This window comes from Equus quagga, chromosome 14 (assembly GCF_021613505.1).
Source record: "Equus quagga isolate Etosha38 chromosome 14, UCLA_HA_Equagga_1.0, whole genome shotgun sequence".
NCBI classification, from domain to species: domain Eukaryota; kingdom Metazoa; phylum Chordata; class Mammalia; order Perissodactyla; family Equidae; genus Equus; species Equus quagga.
Window position 1 is genome coordinate 27,749,738 of NC_060280.1, and position 22,263 is coordinate 27,772,000.

General features: G+C 36.0%; 1 protein-coding gene across 2 annotated transcripts in view; it reads right to left on the minus strand.

The window, feature by feature from the left end:
• The window catches only part of FCHSD2 (FCH and double SH3 domains 2), a 259,676-nt gene that overhangs the window by 42,137 nt on the left and 195,276 nt on the right, over nt 1-22,263 (minus strand). For both annotated transcript variants that reach the window (XM_046685615.1, XM_046685616.1), the window contains 2 exons: nt 19,243-19,365; nt 11,381-11,476 (listed from right to left, as the gene is read on the minus strand). In XM_046685615.1, the coding sequence (XP_046541571.1) occupies nt 11,381-11,476; nt 19,243-19,365 (219 nt within the window). The remainder of the gene's footprint in view (nt 1-11,380; nt 11,477-19,242; nt 19,366-22,263) is intronic.

The following is a 22,263-nucleotide window of genomic DNA, read 5'->3' on the forward strand; positions in this document are numbered from 1 at the left end:
TTGATAGCCCAAAGAATGAATAAAAAATAAGACTGAAAATATAGTGAAAGATCTCAAAAGAGTATGAACTTGTAAGGAGTAGAGTATATGAGAAAGGAGGCAACTGATGGAGAAACAATTTTTATTATCAAGCAACATTTCAGGAACAGGTAGATAGGTCTAAAATGTGTGCTGGCTGCAGACAGGCCATAGCCCAATTTGCCCACACAGGAGCTGTACTTTCTTACTGAACATTATCTGTGCTTAAGTACTGGGGAAGTAAAGACAGGGCTTTTTTCTCATTCACTATGGGTTTACTATTACTCAGACAGGAGTGCCCAATGATCAGGACAGACAACAAACGCCACTGAGTGGGAAATGTGATTTGGGATCCTCTGGGTAGGGAATGACACATAACTAAAATTCAAATTAATTTATCTTTTTCATGAATTCTGAAATCAAGCAATTGAAAGACATGCGGAAGCTTCCTATAACACAGGTCTAGACGAACAAGAATTTCACACAAGGCAAACGCAGCCTGGGTGTAAACACAGAGCAAGGTTCTAACGCCGCCTCCACTACCGAAGATCATACAAATCAGAAATCTGGTGAAGATCATTAGCTTTTAAGGTGGTGGTATTAGCAGTGGTTGATTTCAGCAAAGGAACTGCTAGGAACTGCTTCTTTTTAAAATGTTGGCTAATTTAATCTTCGGTTCACTCTTTTAACATTTTTCCTTTCCCTCTTAAAAAAGTAGTTAAACACATAAAAGAATAGTAACATATAAGCTATTAAACACAATAATTTAAAGAACACTGTTATCTTCTTGAAACAGAATATGAAAATTTACAAATTAAATACCAAACAGCACTATAGCCCAGCTGTGGAAAAGTTCACTTATTTAACTTATTTTTAAAGAGGCATATATAATAATACAGCAATTCTCAGAATAATAGTAGCACAAAAATAATGCAAATAAATTACAAACTGGAGAGAAATGCTATACAAGGACCTTCCTATAGACATTTAAGTCCAGGATAGGTAGTTTTTCATTTGTCTGTGTCAGTCTGGATGACACAGGTAAGTCAGGGCAACTAAATGAGATTCTTCAGATCTTTGGAAACATTGGATCTTAGAAATCATACAAGTTTTAGTAAAAAAATTTCAGAAGCAGATGGGCCTTTTCCTGGAAAATGAATGTCAGCCTAAACACAAGTCTCTGGTTAGGATAATTGCCCTGTCTTTTTTGTCTACAGACAAATTTCTAGTCCTCCTTCAAATCTCAGTTCAAGTGCTGCGTTCTCTGTGCAATCTTCCCCGACTTTTCCAGACAGACTCAGGGGCTCCTTCACTTTTGACAAACTCCATTATGTTGATTCAGTCACTTGTTTGTCAGGCAGATACCACCTTATACCGTGACTGCTGCGTGAACGTCTCCTGCTCGTCTTCCGGCAATTTGAGGGTCTCAGCGATGCATTCCTGGCATCCAGCACGTGCCTGATAGTACACAGAGTGTCCTGGGTAAAGGCTGGTTACACAAAGATAACCTGAGGCCCTGATTCTGAAGTGAGGGCCAGGTCTCCAGATACTAGGATGGTGTCTTCAGAGATGACACACCTAATTAGAATCAGTTTCTAACTGATGAAGGAGAGTATTTTGTGTGGGGAAGAAGGAACAGAAGAGAAAGGGAACTAATTTACTGAGTGCCATGCATTTTAATATAGGTTCTCAAAGGTGACATTAGGATCGAGATCTCTCTCCCACTTGTACCATAAAAGGTCTCCTTCTTCACGTTTAAATTCCCATGACAAAATCCATTCAAAATGGATGACTGAGGAAGGAAATTTTTTTGAATCTCCAAATTGAGGAATTTTTATAAATTTATTTGTTCCTTAAAAATTAGCCACTGAAATCTGAAATACATTTATTCCTCAAATACATTCACATTGTATACATATTTACTCTCCAAAGAGACCTTAGCTGTGTCATCCTGGCTAATGTACTTTACCTCCTCTCTGGGCCTCAGCTTCCTCACTTAAAAATCAAGACATCTGAAGATGAGATGAAATCTCGGATTCTCACTACTGCTGCAATTAATTTTAAGAGAACAAACAGGCTCACGTCTTGGCTGTTACCACTGGGAATATTGTGTTTCTCTGAGTATGAGAACCAGAAATTATGCTATTCTACTGCTACTGCTCTGAATATCAAATTTCTTCTGAGCATTATCTGAGAGCCTAGCCTAACCCAAGAGCAGGTCCTGTAAAAAATTTTAAAATATTCTCAAAACATAATTTTAATTTTCTTGGAACTTTAAATTCATGACAAGGTACAACTTTAGGAGGTACTGGAGATGAACAATATAAAAACAAACTGTTTGATGGGAGGTGCAGGATGTCAAATTTCTGAGAGGGTTAGTGGGTATGGATACTCCTGTGGATATCAGATAGCCATGACACAATGTTGAACAGAAAAAAAAGTCTAAATTTATGTCTGTATATTATAAATCTACTTCTGTAAAGTTGTGTGTTCATATCTATGTGAGTATGTACCTGCAGAGAGAGATTCAGAAGGCTATCGACCAAAATGTAATCGGTGGTTACCTTTGAATAATGAGAGTCCAGGTGAAAAACCTTCTTTTTATAATTAGAAATCTATAAAGCTATGTTATTTTGAAAAAAAAAAAGGGTATCACATTGAATATTTAAGCTCTGTGCTAACTGCTTTACATATATTAGTTCTCAAAACCATCCTAATAGAGAATTTCTCAATTTATGGGTGTGGACATCTAGGCTCAGAAAGGGTTTCTCTCCCAAAACCACTTAGCCAGTAAGTGGTGGCGCTGGAGCTTGTAGTGAGATCTCTTTGACTTCAAATTCCTTGCTATCTTTATATGACCATACTGTCTTACTAATTGTTCTATTTAGCCAATGTAATATTGGTAACATAGAGACTGTAATACTGAAAAAGACTGCTAAAATTACAAATTTCCTTTCAATGAAATTCTGGCACGGCTTTCACTTAGAGGTAAGATATCTTTTGATTTAATTTTGTTTTTAGGGAAAAAAAAGCCAAAGTGCTTCAAGTGAGTTTGAGCAGGCTTTCAGAGCCTAGTAATGTTAAGCTTTTAAAAATTTCCAGTCCTTTTAGAATGCAATATTAAAACATAAGTCTTGAAAAAATTTATAAAGTTATTAAATAACTTTAAAGAACTACACTACAGAAATTAACAGTCCAATATTCTTGAAATATTAGTCTTTATGTCATCTTAACTACTTTGTCCTTAGATATCCTCTAAAGTATGATTTCAGTTCATTTTAAGGTTAACACAGGGCACAGAAGGTTCAAACAGATATCTGAACCTGTGTGCAGAAGAGCAAAGTGAATAGGGATAGAATAGCTGATTTTCACAGCAGAAACACAATCATTATTTTTCAAGTCTGTAACCAAAATGTAACCATTAGAAAGAGAGCAAAACAGATGGTCACATATGATGAATTGAAACCACTAACAGTAAAACACTAGCATTCCAACCCAACTCCAAAACAAGACAATGTTAGGACTGTCATGCCAATATCATGTGCCAGAAACAATCTTATTAACCCTCGTTCAAGGAATTTGTACTACTTGCATTTTCCAGTTTATTAACAGATAGGAAATGTATTGTGTTAAATATTTGATCCATCTTATTATTTATGAAATTCAATAATATACTGTTAATTATTTCAAGAAAGTTAATTATTACTTGTTCTCAAAAGGACTTCTTCAAGTAAAAAGCATCTGGATCTTCGTAGGCTATTGTATTCCTAGCACTCATGTTTATACAGGTTCACAATCCTGTGATTTTGAAATTCAAAATGCTCTGAAAATCACAGGGCTTTTTGGGTAAGTTTGGAGACAAAACTCATTTGTGGCAAAATCTGACTTGAACTAAATAGACGTTATTTATAGTTTTTATTTATTTCATTTAGGATAAATATTCAAATGTTTTGCTGCAAAAATACTGTGTTTAATAATGGGGTGCTTCCCCACAACCTCCTCAGGGTATTATGCAACATATGATACATGGATCACCTTTCTTAACCTGAAAAATTCCGAATTTTGAAATACATCTGGCCGAAGCCTTTTGATAACAGATGGCGGGCCTCTAAGTCACATACTTTAAATATACCACACACCTGGGAGAGGAGTGGAGCAGTATTCCTTATGAGACATAATTTTCATTCCAGCAATGCTTAGATAGCAGCTCTTTCACTTAACAGAGAAGTGGGAACTAATCTGGATAACTGGGTTAGTTATCCATAGTTACGGATAACTAGCCTCTCAGGGGAGTAAACTTGAGGACAATTAGTGTGGCATGAGCTTTTGGATACTTCTGGAAAACTCTGGAAGACTGTGGAAAAGGATATACAATTCCAGTAAGGCTGGTGTGAGGAACTGATGAGAACTCTGAGAAAGGAGCACTCTTCTTTTGTCTTAGCTTAGAACATCAAAGGTAAATCTAAAAGAAAAATATGTCCCTGAGTTATGACATAAAAACAGAACAAAAACCTTGTATCTGGTACCTTTAGACTGTCTAGAGGCATGAGTGAATGGTACAGCCGCATGAGGAGTGTACCTTTATTTTGGTAACTCTTACAGAGACTTTGCTGTAAGAGCTACAATCACAAGTTAGATAAAAAAGTGAAATTCCAGGCTCCTGCAAGTCAATACATTCCTCAGGAATCCATGGCAAGCTCTGGATACCTCTGGATGGTTAGAGAAGGTACCAGACCAGGAGAAAGACCTATTATAATAGATGGTAGGTTTTCTATGAAAAGCAGATAAGTCCTTTTTGAAAGGCTGAATAACTTAGGACAGCCCGCTTTGAACACCTGACTGTCACCTGTTGACTCTGGAGAGCAACACTCATGTCTATAATCAGAGCCTTCCATTTTTGGTTACTGTGGCCAGTCTATGTGTAGGAGGATGGTACCTATTTACTCAGCAGTAAGATTTTCACAAATTCGCTATCACAATACTTTCATGTTTATGAGCCATTGCTATATGCCATACAAGATTTCCATCAGCACAAAGAGCCATTCATAACAATGAGAAATTTCAGGTAAATTTCCTGCATGGTATATTAACCCTACACACTCTTTTACAGACGAGGGCAATTTTTGCTAAATATTTATTCTTTCCCCAGTTTTATTGAGAAATAATTGTTATATATCATTGTATAAGTTTAAGGTGTACAGCATGATGGTCTAATTTACATATATTATAAATTTTTTAAATTGATGCATAAAATGCCCCACTTAAGTGAAACTTTAACAGCGAAAGTCCTAAATTACAGCAAGTGGTAATTTACTTAACTGTTAGTTTACAGAGAGCAGAATTAAATTTCAAAACTAGTGGTTAAAATAACAGGAAAAGATCATATGTCAGAAATTTAATGTTAGCTTTTTGATATCTGTAAACATCTTATTATTTGCAGTTCAGAGAAGGTAAAGAGGAAAAGGTCTTTCCATTCCTATCAGGAAATTTGGGGGAAAGGTTTTCTTAAGTTTTTCCTGCCTGTATAGATCATACTTATCTAAGTTTTGTGGATGTGTGTATTTCCCATATTATTTCCCATCCCAGGCTGACCTTGTCCTTTTTCACAGGATGTGAGAAAATGCTCCCTAAGGGCACACATCACCAGTTCTCATAAAGGAAGGGAAGACACACTGAGATGCACGTAGGGCAGAGGTGGTGAAAAGTACAAGTTATGTACTTATGATAAGAGGAGTAAGAATGGACATTAATTGTTAGCTACTGGCTACTGTTTATTCCACACAGACTGCCTTTTAGGTTTATAACTGCTGAGAGAGAGGCTGATGAGATCTACGTTGTGGAATAAAATAGGAGAGCAGACGTCCCAAGGGACTTTCAGCTGATAAGGGAGTTGAGAGCTGGGGATCATGACTACAAAAGTGTTGCAAGATTTCATAATCTTTGTAATGTCTTCTATATTTGATATTTTGCTATTTCCTGTAGGAATTAGGGACATAACTTAAAAAAATAAAATACATTTGTCTTGTAGAAAGATAGGGAAAAAAAACAAAAGAAAGAAAGGCAGTCAACATTCATTTTATATCTACTATGTGCCAGGCATTGAGTCAAATGCTTAAGTATGTCATTTAATTTTCAAACCCAATTAGGTAGTCATTTTACATATGAGGAAGCTGAATCAGAGAGGTTAAATATACATATAAATACACAAATAAAATAAACACAGTACATGGCACAGCCAGGATATGACTCCAAAGCCAGTGATTTCTCATTGTATAACACCTATATGAATCTCTAACACAAGTATGACCCACGCGATAGCTGAATGACTCTCCAAAATTGAGATTCTAATAGATGTACTTGTCAATTCTCCCTCATAGAATATCCCTTTTTTGGGGGAGGGGAATTTTAGGGTACATTTCGTATCCTTCTCAGAATAACTGTGCATTAAAAACTTTCATTTCAGCAAAGAAAGGTGTACTTTACTCTTTCTAGAAAGGATTTTTGACTTTCTGGTATCATCTGAGAAATGGTATTTGAGGATATAAAAAAACAGCACTTAAGAAATCAATAACTCTATATGGAAAAATAGACAAAGAAATCTTTCAGTATTAACCATGATATAGCTACTAAGTTACTACATCAGACAAAACTTGCCACTGATCAGTGTCACTTGTAACCATCTTATGGTTAATACTAAGATTCCCAATTTAATTCTACGGCTGTACAGAATAGACATAATTGTGGCTTTATAAAACCATTTCGACCAGTTCATTTTGGTATATCATTCTAAAGCATGAGTCAAAATAATCATATATTAACAGAAAAAGAAAAAGGAATTTTGATTCATCAGCAGGTAATAAAAGACAAGCCAAGAAAACAAGAGTGTGATAATTTCAAGGATTAAATTCTGATGGTAACATTGTGACTAAATGTTTTCAACTGGACACCTTAGACTTTTGTAAGGAAAATATTACGATTTGAAATGGATTATATTAAAAAGTTTTTTTAATTGTAAGACAATATATGAAAATATTCAGAAGAAAATAAGTTACATTTTATCAAGGTAGTAACTTTAAAAGTCCTATGGCTTTCTTAAATATATCTTACCTAAATCTAGATCAATATTTATTGAATACTCTTTTCTATGTAAGGCAAGGGTATATGCAAAGTATATATAATAAATATCTATCGAGTGAATGAAAACTGAATATGTTAAACCCATAAGCAGTTCAAATTTCTAATTCAAAATGACATTAAGGAACAATACTGTCCTGCAGGGGCACTCCATCTGCAATGGACCTCATCATATGACTGTCCTACTTGAAAACATTCCCATATATAGAAACCTATATATACCATATATAAAAACATTTATATATGGTAGTTCTCCATATAGTACCATATATAAAACTGAAACACAAAATCTGGTTGCAACCCACATTTATGGTGTTACTCAACTTCTCCATCACCACCCCAAGACTACTTGCTATTTCAAGGGTAGGTAATGCATTTTCAAACTTTTCTGGCTCCAACACTTACTGGCTGAGTGACCTTGAGCAAATTTTTTTTTCTCCCGCTGAGGAAGATTCACCCTGAGCTAACAGCCGTGCCAATCTTCCTCTATTTTTTAGTATGTGGGCTGCCAGCACAGCATGGCTGCCAACAGAGTGGTGTAGGTCCATGCCTGGGAACTGAACCCAGGCCACAGACGTGGTGTGTGCTTAACTTAACCACTAGGCCACTCGGGCTGGCCCTTGAGCAAATTTCTTAATCTTAGTTTCCTCAACTTTAAAATGAGGATTAAAAATAGCACCTAGAATATAAAGTCGTTGTGAGGATTAAATGAGTTAATACAGGCAATGCAATTAGAAAAATGTCTAGTATGAAATAAACCTTTACTGAATGTCACCTATTATTTTTATTATTTTCAATTGTTCTTTTCACTTCCTGGCATGTTGTTTTGCAATCATGGCAGAGTAAACTTCAATTCTTCTTTGAGATCTAATCCATAATAAGAAGCCAATCACGCAGAAAATAGACAAAAGATTTGAGAATAGATATTTTACCAAAGTAAATATATTAATCACTAATAACCTCATGGAAAGATACTCAACCTCATTAGTCATTAAGTTAATGCAAATCAAAACCACGATGAGAGACTATTTCATACCCACTAGGATGGCTGTAATCAAAGAGACAGACAATAACAAAAGGTGGTGAAGACGTGCAGAAGTGAGAACCCATATACAATGGTGGTGGAAATGTAAAATGGTGCAGCCACTTTGGAAAACAGTTTGGCAGTTCCTTAAAAAGCTAAACTAAATTTACCATAGACTCAGCAACTCAAGATAAATGAGAACACATTCATACAAAAACTTGCACATCAATGTTAATAGCAGCATTACTCATAACAGCCCAAAGTGGGTAACAACCTAAATGTCCATCAACTAGTGAAGAGATAAACAAAATGTAATATATTCATACAATGGAATACGACCCAGCAATAAAAAGGCACAAACTATTGATATTTTCTATGACATGAACGAACCTCAAAAACATTATGCTAAGCAAAAGAAGCAAGACATAAGGGACAACATATTGTATGATTCAACTTGTGTGAAATGTCTAGAAAAGGCAAATCTACAGAGAAAGAAAATAGATTAGGGGTTTCCTGGGGTAGCGGACTAGGAATTAACGGTAAATGGACATGAGGGATCTTATTGGGGTCATGAAACTGTTCTAAAACTTATATATGACGATGGTTGCACAATTTGGTAAATTTACTAAAAATCATTGAATAATACACTTGAAAAGATGAGCTATATGATATGTAAATGTGCTTCAATAAAATTGTAAAAGAACTGCACTACATACGGACGCATTAACTGTACCCATCACTGGACAGCAATAGCATTCTATTCTATACAGCACTTGCCTTATTACATCTTACTTATTTGTATACATGTTTAGTGAGCTCATCTAGTTCAGGGTCTGTAGCCTAACATGGAGTAGGTATCCTCAGTAGCTATCTGAGACATTGGTACAGAGAGTAGGGGCTGAGGTCTGTTGAATTGAAATGTGCTTCAAAATGGGATAGGAACAATAGCAATTTCAGAAATACAACAGAAGATGGTATCGATTAGTCCTTCCTACAAGTCCTATATTCGCCTGGCAGAAACAGTGAGTTGATGGGCACTCACTGGAGCTTTCTACTCCACAACAGGCTTAGTGCTACCACCTCTAAGAGGAAACCAGAAAATCAAATAAACAATGGCTCCATTCTCACAGGGAAGGACAGTACTAGTCCATACTGAGCAAAAGTAATTATTTGGGATTTTATTCTTCGCGGGCAGCAAGAATATTAATTTATAACAAATTCTTAATTTACAACAAAATAAAAATTACATGCAAACATATTTTGTAGTTAAAAACATTTTCAAAATGATTATTCTAAAGACTTTTTCAATGGTTGACAATCTGGGATGATTTTTATAAAAGTATAGGCATTTATCTTTTTTCATTAGGAAAAAATTAATTTCTCCCCACGTGCTGAACATTTCTTCTCAGAAGGCAGAGTAGCACGCAGAAAGAACATTAATATTGCAATCATGACTGTAATGTTTCATTAATTCATCTATGACTCTGGACAAGTCTCTTTTGCTTTCTAGGCTTCAGTTTCCCCTTCAATAAAGGCAAGATTAACTCTAAGGTTCTTTCCAGCACTGCTGTTGAGGAAAACTAAGGTGCTTCACACAAGATGAAAAATGAGAAGCTCAAGCTTTTCACCATAATCAGGAAAGGAAATCAATTTGTAAGGGAAAATGGAGAGCCCTAGCTTATACATTCCGTGGCCCCTTATACAGGTGTGTGTATATAAATAAACTATCATCCCAATACCAAGTCCCACCCATTATTAACATGCAAACCCACACACCCCACCCCTCCACCCTTGACCCACACCCCCATATACCTCAGCTATGGTCATTCTCAGAGCACTGACAGGGGAGAGCTCAATATCCACCAGTTGGGCAGCTTTTAAACTCTGCCCAGTAAAGATTGCACAAGGACAGAAAACAGCATAGAGTTAGAACTTTAAGGCAAACAGGGACACACAGCTAAGAACATTTAGCACAGTGTCTAGAAACAGAGGAGGATATAGGGTTGTAGCTGGGCTTTGGACAAGTGAGATGAGAATCACTGTTACTCTGATTTTTCTGAGGAAAATGGGCAAAGATAAAATAGTCTCAAATTAGTCGCAATTTAAGTCTAGCTTGGAGAACTTGTCCATATCCTGTATCTTCTGATGCTCTGCTTCATTCCTCCCAGGTTTCAAAGAAGTCAAATTATAGGACAATGTCACTGAGTCATTAAGCAAAACCTGACTGATAAAAAAAGGCACTAATTTAAAGGCAAGGATTATAATCTAGAGGGAAACATTTTGACCTACATTTCTTTACACAGTTGCTAACAGAGCTATTAAAATTTAGTAAGAAAAATAACAAAGATACCTACGGGGAAGCTTTCTATCAAATTGATACCATTAAATTCTGATATCATAAACCCCCCTGGTTTTGATTCTAGGTTTACCAACAGATTTTACCAATATAATCTGACTTCCCTCTTGGCTTGCCCACATTAAGAGAATGTGGTAGCATATCTTGGACATTCTAACATGCTAACACATAGATATGTGCTTTCTCACCTTGCCGAAGTTAAATATATTTTTTATGTTATCAAATTAGCATTTCAGTGCTTTTCTTAAAATTCAAAAATGGCAATAATTTTTCATAGAGTAAACCCAAGCATAAAAATGTATGATTAATGTCTGCTTTTTAAAAACTGCGAACTCAACTTAGCATTTGTGTTAATACTTTAACATTCTAAGAAATCTGAAAGGAATTATAGAGGGACTGTAATTTTTTAATAAAATCAATCAAACTATTTGCATGCACATATTCATTATTCTATTTATTAATTCTATTCTGGTTAAAATTTAACTACTAATTTCTTTGGAAGGATATGTATATAAAGAATTTCATGGATAAAAGTATAATTTATATTTGAATTGAAAATAAAATTTATTTAATATTTTTTCTTCTTTCCTCAGTTCAGTTTTCAGATTTTAGGTAGCTTGTCTTATAATTTAACCCTATTTAGCGGAAAGTTGTTAGCATAAAGATATTGTATGTGTTAGTCATATTTTAGAAAGAAGAAATGTCACAGTTTCTCTGCATCTTCACAGCTTTGTTATAAAATTAATGAGACATATTCAGATTTTTTGTCTGTCTATTCCAAGGATAATAGTTATTTGAGCACAAACGTAGCTTAACAACATTGAAATGAAGATCTGGAATTCCCTTACAGTATCACTGTCACAAGGCTGGAACTGGAAGGGCTGGGGTTTGTGAAACACAGCATTCTCTTGTAAAAACAGCTGAAGATTATAGTCTCGTACCACCTAAAGAGAAAAGAAAATATCCGTAAGTCTTTAAGAAGGTTAAAATGTCCAGTGATTACATTTCAAAGTTTAAGATTTATTTTGCTGTTTTCCAAAAATGAGAAATCATCCAAGACTACGTGGTCAAAAAGAAATGATAATTATACTTTTTTTTTTTAAATTTTAGATAACAGTTGTTACTCATGTGTCCTATTTTCTCAAGAATCTAAATTTGGAAAGTACTAGTTTAGAAACTAGCCCAGATTTTTGGACTAGACAATATGCAATATTTTCAGACAGCAAGAAGATAGCTATTACACAAAAAGCTATTCTTTTTACTAGGGGGAGGTGCAAACCAGGAAGCACATTAGTCTCTGATATCTCTCCCAGCTCTGAAGTTTCCCAGGCCTCTGAAAGTCTGTTTTATGGAGACTGCCATTCACTAGGAAGCTGCCAGATAGCCTCACCCATAGCACAAAACAGTATTTTTACAGTATTTCTTAACACCTTTTCTAGAAGTTACATTCTAATTACCATCTTAAAGCATACCATGAAGACAGACTAGAAAGGAAGTTATATAGAAGCAAAATTCTGATACACAAAAAGTAGCAAAACACACAGTACAGAAAGACAGTTACCTGAAAAGAATTCATTGCATTATATACCCTGGGAAAGAATGGAAATCAGCAACATTTGATTGTGCAGAAACTCATTTTCTATTTTGCTACATTGCTTATCCTTGACTTATCTTTCATTTGAGGTGTATCACAGCTCATTGGCACCTCTGCCAGAGGATGGGCAGAAGAAGGAGAAAACCAAGTGTCAAGTAGCTCTGCGGCTCCACCACAGTGCTCCTGGGAGAGCAACTTATTGAGGAGACGGAGAGAGCAGGAGGTGTATTTCGCACTTTGTTTACCACGACAACCCCAGTTCTCTATTGCGCCCCTGCCCTTCCTTCAACAACCATTTATTAAGAGAGCTTACCAGGCCCAGTGTTAAATGCAGGGGAATATATAGATGAATAAAGTTAGTTAGAAACACAGTTAGTGTCTTCAAGGAATTTATAGTCTGGAAATCGGGAGAGCCAAACAGCTTCCACAATTAAAATACACTACAGAAGTATGTGGAGGGTACTAGGAGAGCACAAAAGAGGGTGATGTTTAATCCAGGTGGAAGGGATGGTATGGAGTGAGGAGCGGTAGGGGAAATTTGGTCAGGGGAGGCTGGCTGAATAAACATATTCCAAAGGGGAATGTGTTTTGTTCTTTTCTTGGATTCCAGTTTTAAGCTAGAATAGCTGTGAAAGCTCTTGATACAGCCCTGAGAGCCTCACTAATCACCAGGCAGAAAAAGCTAAGAGGATCATCCTTCAGGTTGCCAAATCTATCCTCTCAAGAACTACACATCTTTTTTCTTTTTTTGGAAGGGGGAAGTTTCAACCTTTACAAAATTTTAACTTTTCATTATGGAAAATTTCAAACACATATAAAAGTAGAGACGACAGAGTAATGAATCCCCATGTGCCCATCACCCAACTCCCAAAAACATCCCCTCATGGCCAATCTTCTTTCATCTATAAACCCACCTACCCCTTCCACCCCCAATAATATTGAAGCAAGTTACAAACATAGCATTTCATCCATAAATATTATAGTATGATATCTAAAAGACAAGGACTTGTTTAAAAACATATCTATATTAAAATTTACAATAAATACAAAACAATCAGTAAGTGTTCAAATTTCCCTGATTGTTTCATATTTTTTCAAGTTTTTCAAATCAGGATCAAAATAAGGCCCCCACAGTGCAACTGGATGATGTTCCTTAGGTTTCTTTTCGTATACAAGTTGCTTCCTCGATCTCTTTTTTCTCTCCTTCCATTTTATTTGTTGAAGAAACTGGGTTTTTGTTCTGTAGAGTTTCCCACAGTCTGAATTTGGTCGACTGCATCCTGGTAGTATTTAGTTTCCTGTATTTGCTATAAATTGATGCTGATTGCATTCAGGTTTTTGTTGTTTTGTTTTGGCAAGGTGGTGTTTACTTCCATGAGAAGGCGAGACTCTGACTTGCCTCTTTTTATGCTATTAACAGCTGTAGTGGGCTGAATGGTGGCCCCCAAAGACATGCCCGTGTCCTAATCCCCAGAACCTAAGAATATGACCTCATTTGGAAAAAGGGCCTTTACAGATGTAATTAAGGATTTTGAGTTAAAGAGACCATTCTGGATTCCCTGGGTGGGCCCTAAATCTAATGATAAGTGTCCTTATAAAAGACACACAGAAGAAAACACAGACAGAAGAGGAGCCAATGGGACCATGGAGGCACAGACTGGAGTGATGTGACCACAAGCCAAAGAACACGTGGAAGAGGCAAGGAGCTGATTCTCCCCTAAAGCCTTTGGCGAGAGCGCAGCCCTGCTGACCCCCCAATTTCTGACTTTTAGCCTCCAGAACTTGGAGGGAATAAATTTCTATTCTTTTAAGCCATCTAGTTTATGGCAATTTGTACAGCAGCCCTAGGAAACTAACAGAATAGGCCTATGATGATAATTGCCTAAATCCATTAGGGGTGGGAAAAACTATAGATTTTCTCTTTTTTCTATCATTCTACCAAGGAACTCTATCAGTGCCTTTTCATTTACTAGCTAGAATACTTCTGTAAGAGAAACTGTCCAAGTCAATCATTTAGTGCTTTGAGGTACAGTTTGCATAAGGCAGGATAAATGCTTAATTCTTTCCCTTCATTACCTAATTTTCAAATTGAGTTGTTTCCCTAGCAACCACCAAGGAATGACCAGTTATAGCTTTAATAAATTATTATTATGAAGTCATAGATTTAAAAATATTTCATGTGTTTTAATCTACTGCGGTTATTACCATTATTGATGCTAAAATTATCCCATCTTTGGTTAGCAAAATCACATCCTGATTTTTGACATGACTAGTAGTTTTTTTGATAGTTTTTCAGTTTCCTTGCTTTCTATGAGGCATGACTAGCAGTTTTTTTTTTCATAGTTTTTTCAGTTTCCTTGTTTTCTATTATGACAAACTATTTAAGGTTTGTCTTATATATTTCGTGCCCCTGACCTACAATCAATTCTCTTTTCCAAAAAAGCCCTGCTTTTTGTTTTTATAGGCAGGGTAGGAGAAAGGAGAAAACAAAATCTGGACACCAGAGGTACTGGCTAGTCACTGGTCTTCTCCTTCTCAACAATTTATTTCGAAGGAAGTTGCATAGAGGTCCTGTGCACCTCCCAATGTCGGCATCCTGCAAAGTTATCAAAACCAGGAAATCGACACTGGTACAAAGCATAAAGCTTATTTAGATTTCACCAGTTACACACACACTCATCGGGGTAGGTGTAGAGTCTATGAATTTTATCACATGTGTAGCTTCAGATATCCATCATCACAATCAAGACACTTAACCATCACCCCAAGGCTCCCTTGTGCTACTGTGTAACAGCTACATCCACTCTCCCCACCCCTAACTCCTGGCAACCACTAATCTGTTCTCTACCTCTGTAAATGTTATTTCGTAAATGGTATATAATGGAATCATGCAGTATGTATCTTTTTGAGATTGCCTTTTTTCACTCAGCATAATTCCCTTTAAATTAATCCAAGTTGTTGCATGTATCAACAGTTTGTTCCTTTTCATTGCTCAGTAGTATTCCATGGTAGGGACATACCACAGTTTATTTGATCCTTTACTCACTGAAGGTCATTTAAGCAGTTTCCAATTTTTGGCTACTATGAACACTGGTGTGCAAATTTCTGTGTGAAAATAAATTTTCATCTTCTCTGGGACATATGCCTAATCTCTCTCTCTTTAAAGGCATTACTTTAGTGTATGATTGACAGACAGCAAAATTTTATTGATATGGTAAGTTTTAACGTATTTATATACACCTGTAAAAATGTCACCACAATCAACATAATGAACATATTCCTCACTCTCGAAAGTTTCCTCATCCCCCTTGTAATTCTTCCCTCCAGTCTCTACCTGCTCCCCTCTGTCATTTCTTGTGACAACCGAGATCAGGCCTTAAATCTCATTACTGATGTATCCTTCAGCATCTGGCATAGTGACTTTGCCTAAAGCACCATTCAATAAATAGTTGTTGAAGGACACCTGTGTATCCAATTGCAATACTAGTGATATGAAATTTTCCCATCCATAAGCATTTATTTTTTACATTTACTTAGGTCTTCTTTAATTTCTGTCAGTTATGTTTTGTAGTTGTCAACGTACCAGTCTTTCACCCCCTTGGTTAAATTTATTCCTAGGTATTTTATTCTTCAGATGCCACTGTAGTTGGAACTGTTTTCTTAATTTTCTTTCAGCTCATTCATTGATGGAGTATAGAAACACAACTGACTTTTGTGTTTGATCTTGCAACTTTTGCTGAATTCATTTACTAGCTCTAGTACTTTTTTTGTGGATTCTGTAGAGTTTTCTACATATAATCACGTCACCTGCAAATACAGATAATTTTACTTCTTCCCTTTCAATTTGGACACTTCTATTTCTTCTTCCTGCCTAATTGCTCTGACTAGGACTTACAGTACAATGGTGACCAGCAGTGGTGAAAGTGAGCATCTTGAGATCAGGGGAGAAAGCCTTCAGTCTTTCCCCATGGAGTAGGATACTAGCTGTAGGTTTTTCATAAATGCTCTTTATCATGTTAAGGAAGTTCCCTTTTATCCCTAGTTTGCTGAATGTTTTTTTAATCATAAAAGAGTGTTAAATTTTGTCAAATACTTTTCTTGTGTCTTTTAAGACAATCACGTGGTTTTTCTTTTTATTTTATTGTTTACTTTTTTGGTTAGTCTTCAAGGCATTAAGAATGGCAATACTAGACAATTCAATTTCCAAAGAAATATAGAATAACACTGATATTTCCTGAATTGTTAAAAGAGCTACGTTCTTCATTGGTATTGAGTTTCCTTATGCAGACAGAAAACAAGCACACAGAAAGAAACCATAAAGGCCAGGAGAACTACCTTTGGAGTTACAATCCTACAGAAAGTGTCTATGGCAACATCCGCTTCAGTTACATATACAAAGAATTTCATAAAATATTAAGGAGAAGAGCAAGCTTCATAAATAATTAAAATCAAACAAAAGCTCCTAGGGCTGGCTGTTTTCCTTCAGGGGATGAAAGATAGAGAGAGCACTGTAACATTTACAGTGTGTCAGTAGGGATTACCCCCCAATATCTTTGGCTATGTGGGAAAAAATGGATCCCCCCAACCAAAAGACAAAGTAATAACGCAGTAGAATGAAAACGTAAGGGGTTTCAAATTTCTTTTTGGGTGATCAGATCACTGGGTTGCTTTTAGTGTATAACAAGAGCAGCATAACAAGCTCTTTGTAACAGAAAAGCACATGGCATACAGTTTGTAGCTGTGAGCTCCTCTGGTCCTTGGAACAAAAGGGCACATCTCCCAGCTACACCATTCTTATTAAATTTTTATTATTACCACTTTCAATCTAAATGTAAGAGCATCTCATTTATTCCTCATCCCTGGGGAGGAAGATACTCATATGAGTAAATGCAGAGGAAAATGAAAGCTTATCTGTGTCCAAATCAGTTTATACATTTTTAATTCAATTCTATAAAAATACATAAGCTGAAGAACTAAATAGTATAGCAGTAGAGCACGGAAAACACTATGTGTGAGTGTGTGACTCAGGCAAGCCACATCAACTTCCTGAGTTTTTTCCTCTCTATAAAATAAGCATGATAATACCAGAGGATGTGCTAAAAACTTCCAGAAAATTGTTAAGTGTTTTGTGTAAAATATTAGTTATTTTCTAAGCCTATACCTATACCTGTTTTATAAACTAAAAGCGGTGTATCCAACCTAACTTATTCTTGGAAAAAGAGATTTTCAAAAATTTTGTTAGAGGGGAACCTCTCTGATAAAATTAGAATGAATATCATACAATACAATTTCTAATAAAATTAAAAATGAAATATGCTACCCCACTACATACTCCCATTGAATGGAACCTGGAAAAACTGACTTTAAGTAATTCATGGGTTAACAAGGGGGAAAAATGTAGAAACAACAAAAAAGCCTGACATATCACAGAATGCACTTAAAGTAGAAGGAGAAATTTTTTGCCTTAAATGGATTTACTTGAAATAAGAAAGACTGAAAACATAGGGCCTAACAGAAAAAGTAGCCTGAAAAAGAAGAACATAAATTGTAATAAAGTAAAAGAAATAATGAATATCAAAGCAAAGATTAAGGAAACAGAAAAGAACAACATTGAGAAGTACAGCAAAAGCTTGTCTTGGAAAAGAGTAATAAAATAGACGGGTAACTCTGATCAAAATAAGAGACATTAGAAACAAAAAGGGAGACAATTACGTATGGAGGCAAACAAGTTTATACACAAATTTATGCCATTAAATTTGATAAATGAAATGGACAATTGTCTAATAAAATATGTTACCAAAATGTATTAAAAACAAAACAAAAAACCTGAATGGATCAATAAATATAAATAATTTGGTCACTAGTCAAAAATCAACTATTCCATGAAAGGAATAAAGCCAAGATGCTTTTATAGGCCTTTCCCCACAACATTCTCTTATGGAAAACTTCCAAGATACACACATCAAAATAAAAACAATTGTATAGAAACACCCATATATCCACTACCTAGATTCTTCAATTAACATTTTTCTATATTTGCTTTCACATAACTATCCATCTATCCATCCATCCTTCTTTCTATACATCAATCCTTTTATATCTTTTATTGGATCCTGGGGGCTAAAAATATAGGAAAATACAAATATGACAGGATTTCAAAGCACCAGACTAGTGATCTTTATATTTCTGTATCAACTTAACATTTTAAATGTTTTTCTAAAAACAGAACTGGAGGTATGGACGGCTGAAAACAAAAACAAGCACATAAGGAGGAGCTCAGAAGCAGGGTCTGTGCCCCTTTTCTCTCCTGTCTTTGGATGCTGTCTTGTGAGATGGACACCCTGATCCCCTTCCAAACTATTTCCTAGGGTATTAGTCAGTTCCCGCTCTCTCTGCCAAAAAAGAGAACTGAACTGGATCTTTTAAAACAGCAGTTATAAAATGAATATATTCTTACAAATGCATGCATTCAGTCAGGAAATATTTACTATGCACTGAATTTACCAGAAGGAAAATAACATTTACTAATCACAGGAACAATTTATCTTCCAAAGGACAGTTTCTCCACTGCAAAAAATTTTAATCTGTCAGATCCTGAAGAAAAGCAACTTCATTTATTTTCTCCATACACAGTGTGACATGCCAGTAAAGATGATGGATTTCAACAGTTTTGAATGAAAAGATTACTACTAAAGAATGACAGCATAGAAGGTAAGGTTAATTTTTTAAAAACATTATACCATTCATTTTCTTTCGATTATAAAATGCTACTGTCCCCTTTGTACCCCCTTATTACTCTTTGCACTGACACCTGACCTTGTTGTTCCCTCATATGAGTGCCTTCAAAATCTGAGTGGAAGATAAAATTCTTTAAACCATTCTCTCAAAAGCAACGAGCATGACAGTGGACTGGTGTCCTGAGCTAGCCTGTGTCATCACCTCCCTCTTGCCAACTCATCAAGGAGAACAGAACTTTGTTAGAAGGAATATAGTTTCCAGGAAACTTGTCCTTTAAAGCATTCTCCTAATGTCATTGGTACTTTCATTTTGTTTGTATGCAAAAACATTTTAGATTCTAAAATGGATAACATTACATATTGTACTAAGGTAACTTACCTTGCTGGAGGTTTCTAATAAAACCTGGAATGTGTTCTGCACAGCTTGGCACGTCTCTAGCTCAGTCCGGCTGAAGGCTATTAAATAATCCTTGAGGTGATCATATACATTTCCATCAAGAGCCTGTAAAAGAGGAGTAAACAAACACAAAGAAATTATAAGGCTTTGACATATAATATCTATTGCATACAAGGTAAGTTCAGTTTAAAATCTATTGATAATGGACAAAAGATACAGTTTGTTTTGTAAGAGTAAACATATACCTTAAACAATCACCTGGGAAAATGTTGAATCTTTTTAACAAATAGGAACTGAAAAAGGTAAAGGTAACCAATATTGAAAAAAGCTGTCGGAATAGGACAAAACTTGGAGACAAAATGGTTGAATTTTGATCTTTGCTCATCTGCTTATTAGCTGTGTCAACTTCTGTAATCACTTTATAACAGAGTAGGTGTGGGAGTTAAAAACATAGAATAACAAAATAAACTACAACAATAAAAGTTACCATTTTAACTATTTTAAAGAGTACAATTCAGTGGCTTTTAGCACCTTCACAGTGTTGTACAACCATCACTACTATCTAATTCCAGGACATGTGCATCTCCCCAAAAAGAAATCTCACACCCAGTCACCACTCATTCCCATTCTTCCTCTGCCCCAGCCTCTGGCAACCATAATTTACTTTCTATCCCTATGGCTTTGCCTCTTCTGGACATTTCATATAAATGGAATCATATAACATGTGGCCTTTTGTGCCTGCCTCTGTTACTTAGCATAATGTTTTCAAGGTTCATCAATATATTAGTACTTTATTTCTTTTTATGGCTGAATAATATTCCATTGTATCAATATACCATATTTTATCTATCCAATCATCAGTTGATGGACATTTGGGTTGTTTCTACTTTGTGGCTATTATGGATAATGCTACTACGAACATTTGTGTTTTTGTTTGAACACCTGTTTCCAATTCTCTTGGGTATATACATAGTAAAGGAATTGCTGGGTTCTATGGTAAGTCTGTGTCTAACCATTTTTCTTTTTTTGGTGAGGAAGGTAGGCCCTGAGCTAACATCCATGCCCATCTTCCTCTACTTTATATGTGAGAAGCCTGCCACAGCATGGCTTGCCAAGCGGTGCCATGTCCACACCCAGGATCCGAACCAGCAAACCCAGGGCCGCAGAAGCAAAATGTGTGAACTTAACCATCGCACCACTGGGCTGGCCCCCTTCACTCATCTTTTAATTGGGTTGTTTTACTTTTTGTTGTTGAGTTGTAAGCATTCTTTATATATTTGGATACTATTTATGTATTTGGATATATATATTTTATCAGATATATGATTTTCAAACATATTCTCCCATTTTGTGGGCTTTTTCACTTTCTCAATAGTGTCCTTTGACACAGAAGTTTTTAATTTTGATGAAGTCTAATTTAGCTATGTTTTCTTTTGTTGCTTGTGTTTTGCTGTGATATCTAAGAATTCTAAATGGCGGTTTTACAGTAAAAAGTTCTCCATATATCTCATGTTTGGCTATTCCATTAAATTTTTACTATAAAACTGATTTTTTAGAAATAACAGAGTCTGTCCCCAAAGCATTGAGTAATCAAGCTGCACATTCTGTAGTGCTTTAACCAGCAGATGGCGCCATCAAGTACTTTAAACACGGGCCATGCAAATTCCTTAAGATTCCTTTCCATTGTAACATGTAGTTATGTAACATCCCCAGAGAGACTGCTGGTGTTAAGTCTGAATAAAAATTCCTCTTAAGACATGTTTTTCATGAACTTGTTAAAAAAGAAACATAGGACTTCTTCTGATATGAGATTTTTGCCTTAGAAATGCTTTTGCAGATTGTTGAAACCGTGTGTTTGTAAGAAACCAATGGAGTACTTTATTTAAACACAGCAAATAGCAACATAGGCATCATGAGTATCCCACTCTCTGAGTTTCTGATTCAGTAGATTGGGGGGTGGGGCCTGAGAATTTCTTTTCTTTTCTTTTTTTTTTGAGGAAGATTAGCCCTGAGCTAACTGCTGCCAATCCTCTTTTTGCTGAGGAAGACTGGCCCTAAGCTAACATCATGCCCATCTTCCTCTACTTTATACATGGGACGCCTACCACAGCATGGCTTTTGCCAAGTGGTGCCATGCCTGCACCCGGGATCTGAACCGGCGAACCCCGGGCTGCCGAAGTGGAACATGCGCACTTAACCGGCCCCTCTATTTTTTATCAACTTGCTGCTGGTCTGGGGACCACACTTTGAGTACCACTAGACTAAAGAGTCATTTTAGTTGATTAGGTTGATTAAGTGCATTTATGTAGACTTAGATCCTGCTGACCCTGTAAAAGTGGCTGGAGGCGGGAAGTCTACCATCCTCAGAAGCCTCAACAGCACCAACATAGCAGGTAGGCAGATCAGCAGCTGTTTTCAACTGACAATCATGCTCTGCTTCAGAATTATTGAGGCAGCATGATACAGCATGGGAAAGAACTTGAGTTCTGAGATAAGCTGGATGTGGGTTAGAATCTCAGAACTCTTACTTACTTCATCATTTTGATGATTTTCTCACTTGTAAACAGGGAGTAGGAATACCACATACTCCAAGGGACACTGTGAAGATTAAATAAGGTAATGGAAGTGGCACAATGTTAGTCTCCTTTCTTGCCTTGCTTAAAAATCTTCAACAGATTGGCCACATATTGATAATTGTTAAAGCTAGGTAACAAGTACATGTGGGGCATTATACTACTCTTCTTACTTCAGTGTATGCTGGAAATTTTCCACAAAACTGTAAAAAGAAAACTTGAATATCAGAACAGAAAAATAAAGTGATGCCACAAATTTTTTTTTTCCCAATACTTTCCCACTGGCATATTTTGAAAAGTCAAATGGTTACAGTGATATATTTTGAAATGTCAAAATCCTTTAGCTGATATCTAAGGTCCTTTATCATCTGGTCCCAGACTACCTCTCATTAGCACCACCTCGCATCACTGTCGTCTGCACTGTACTCTA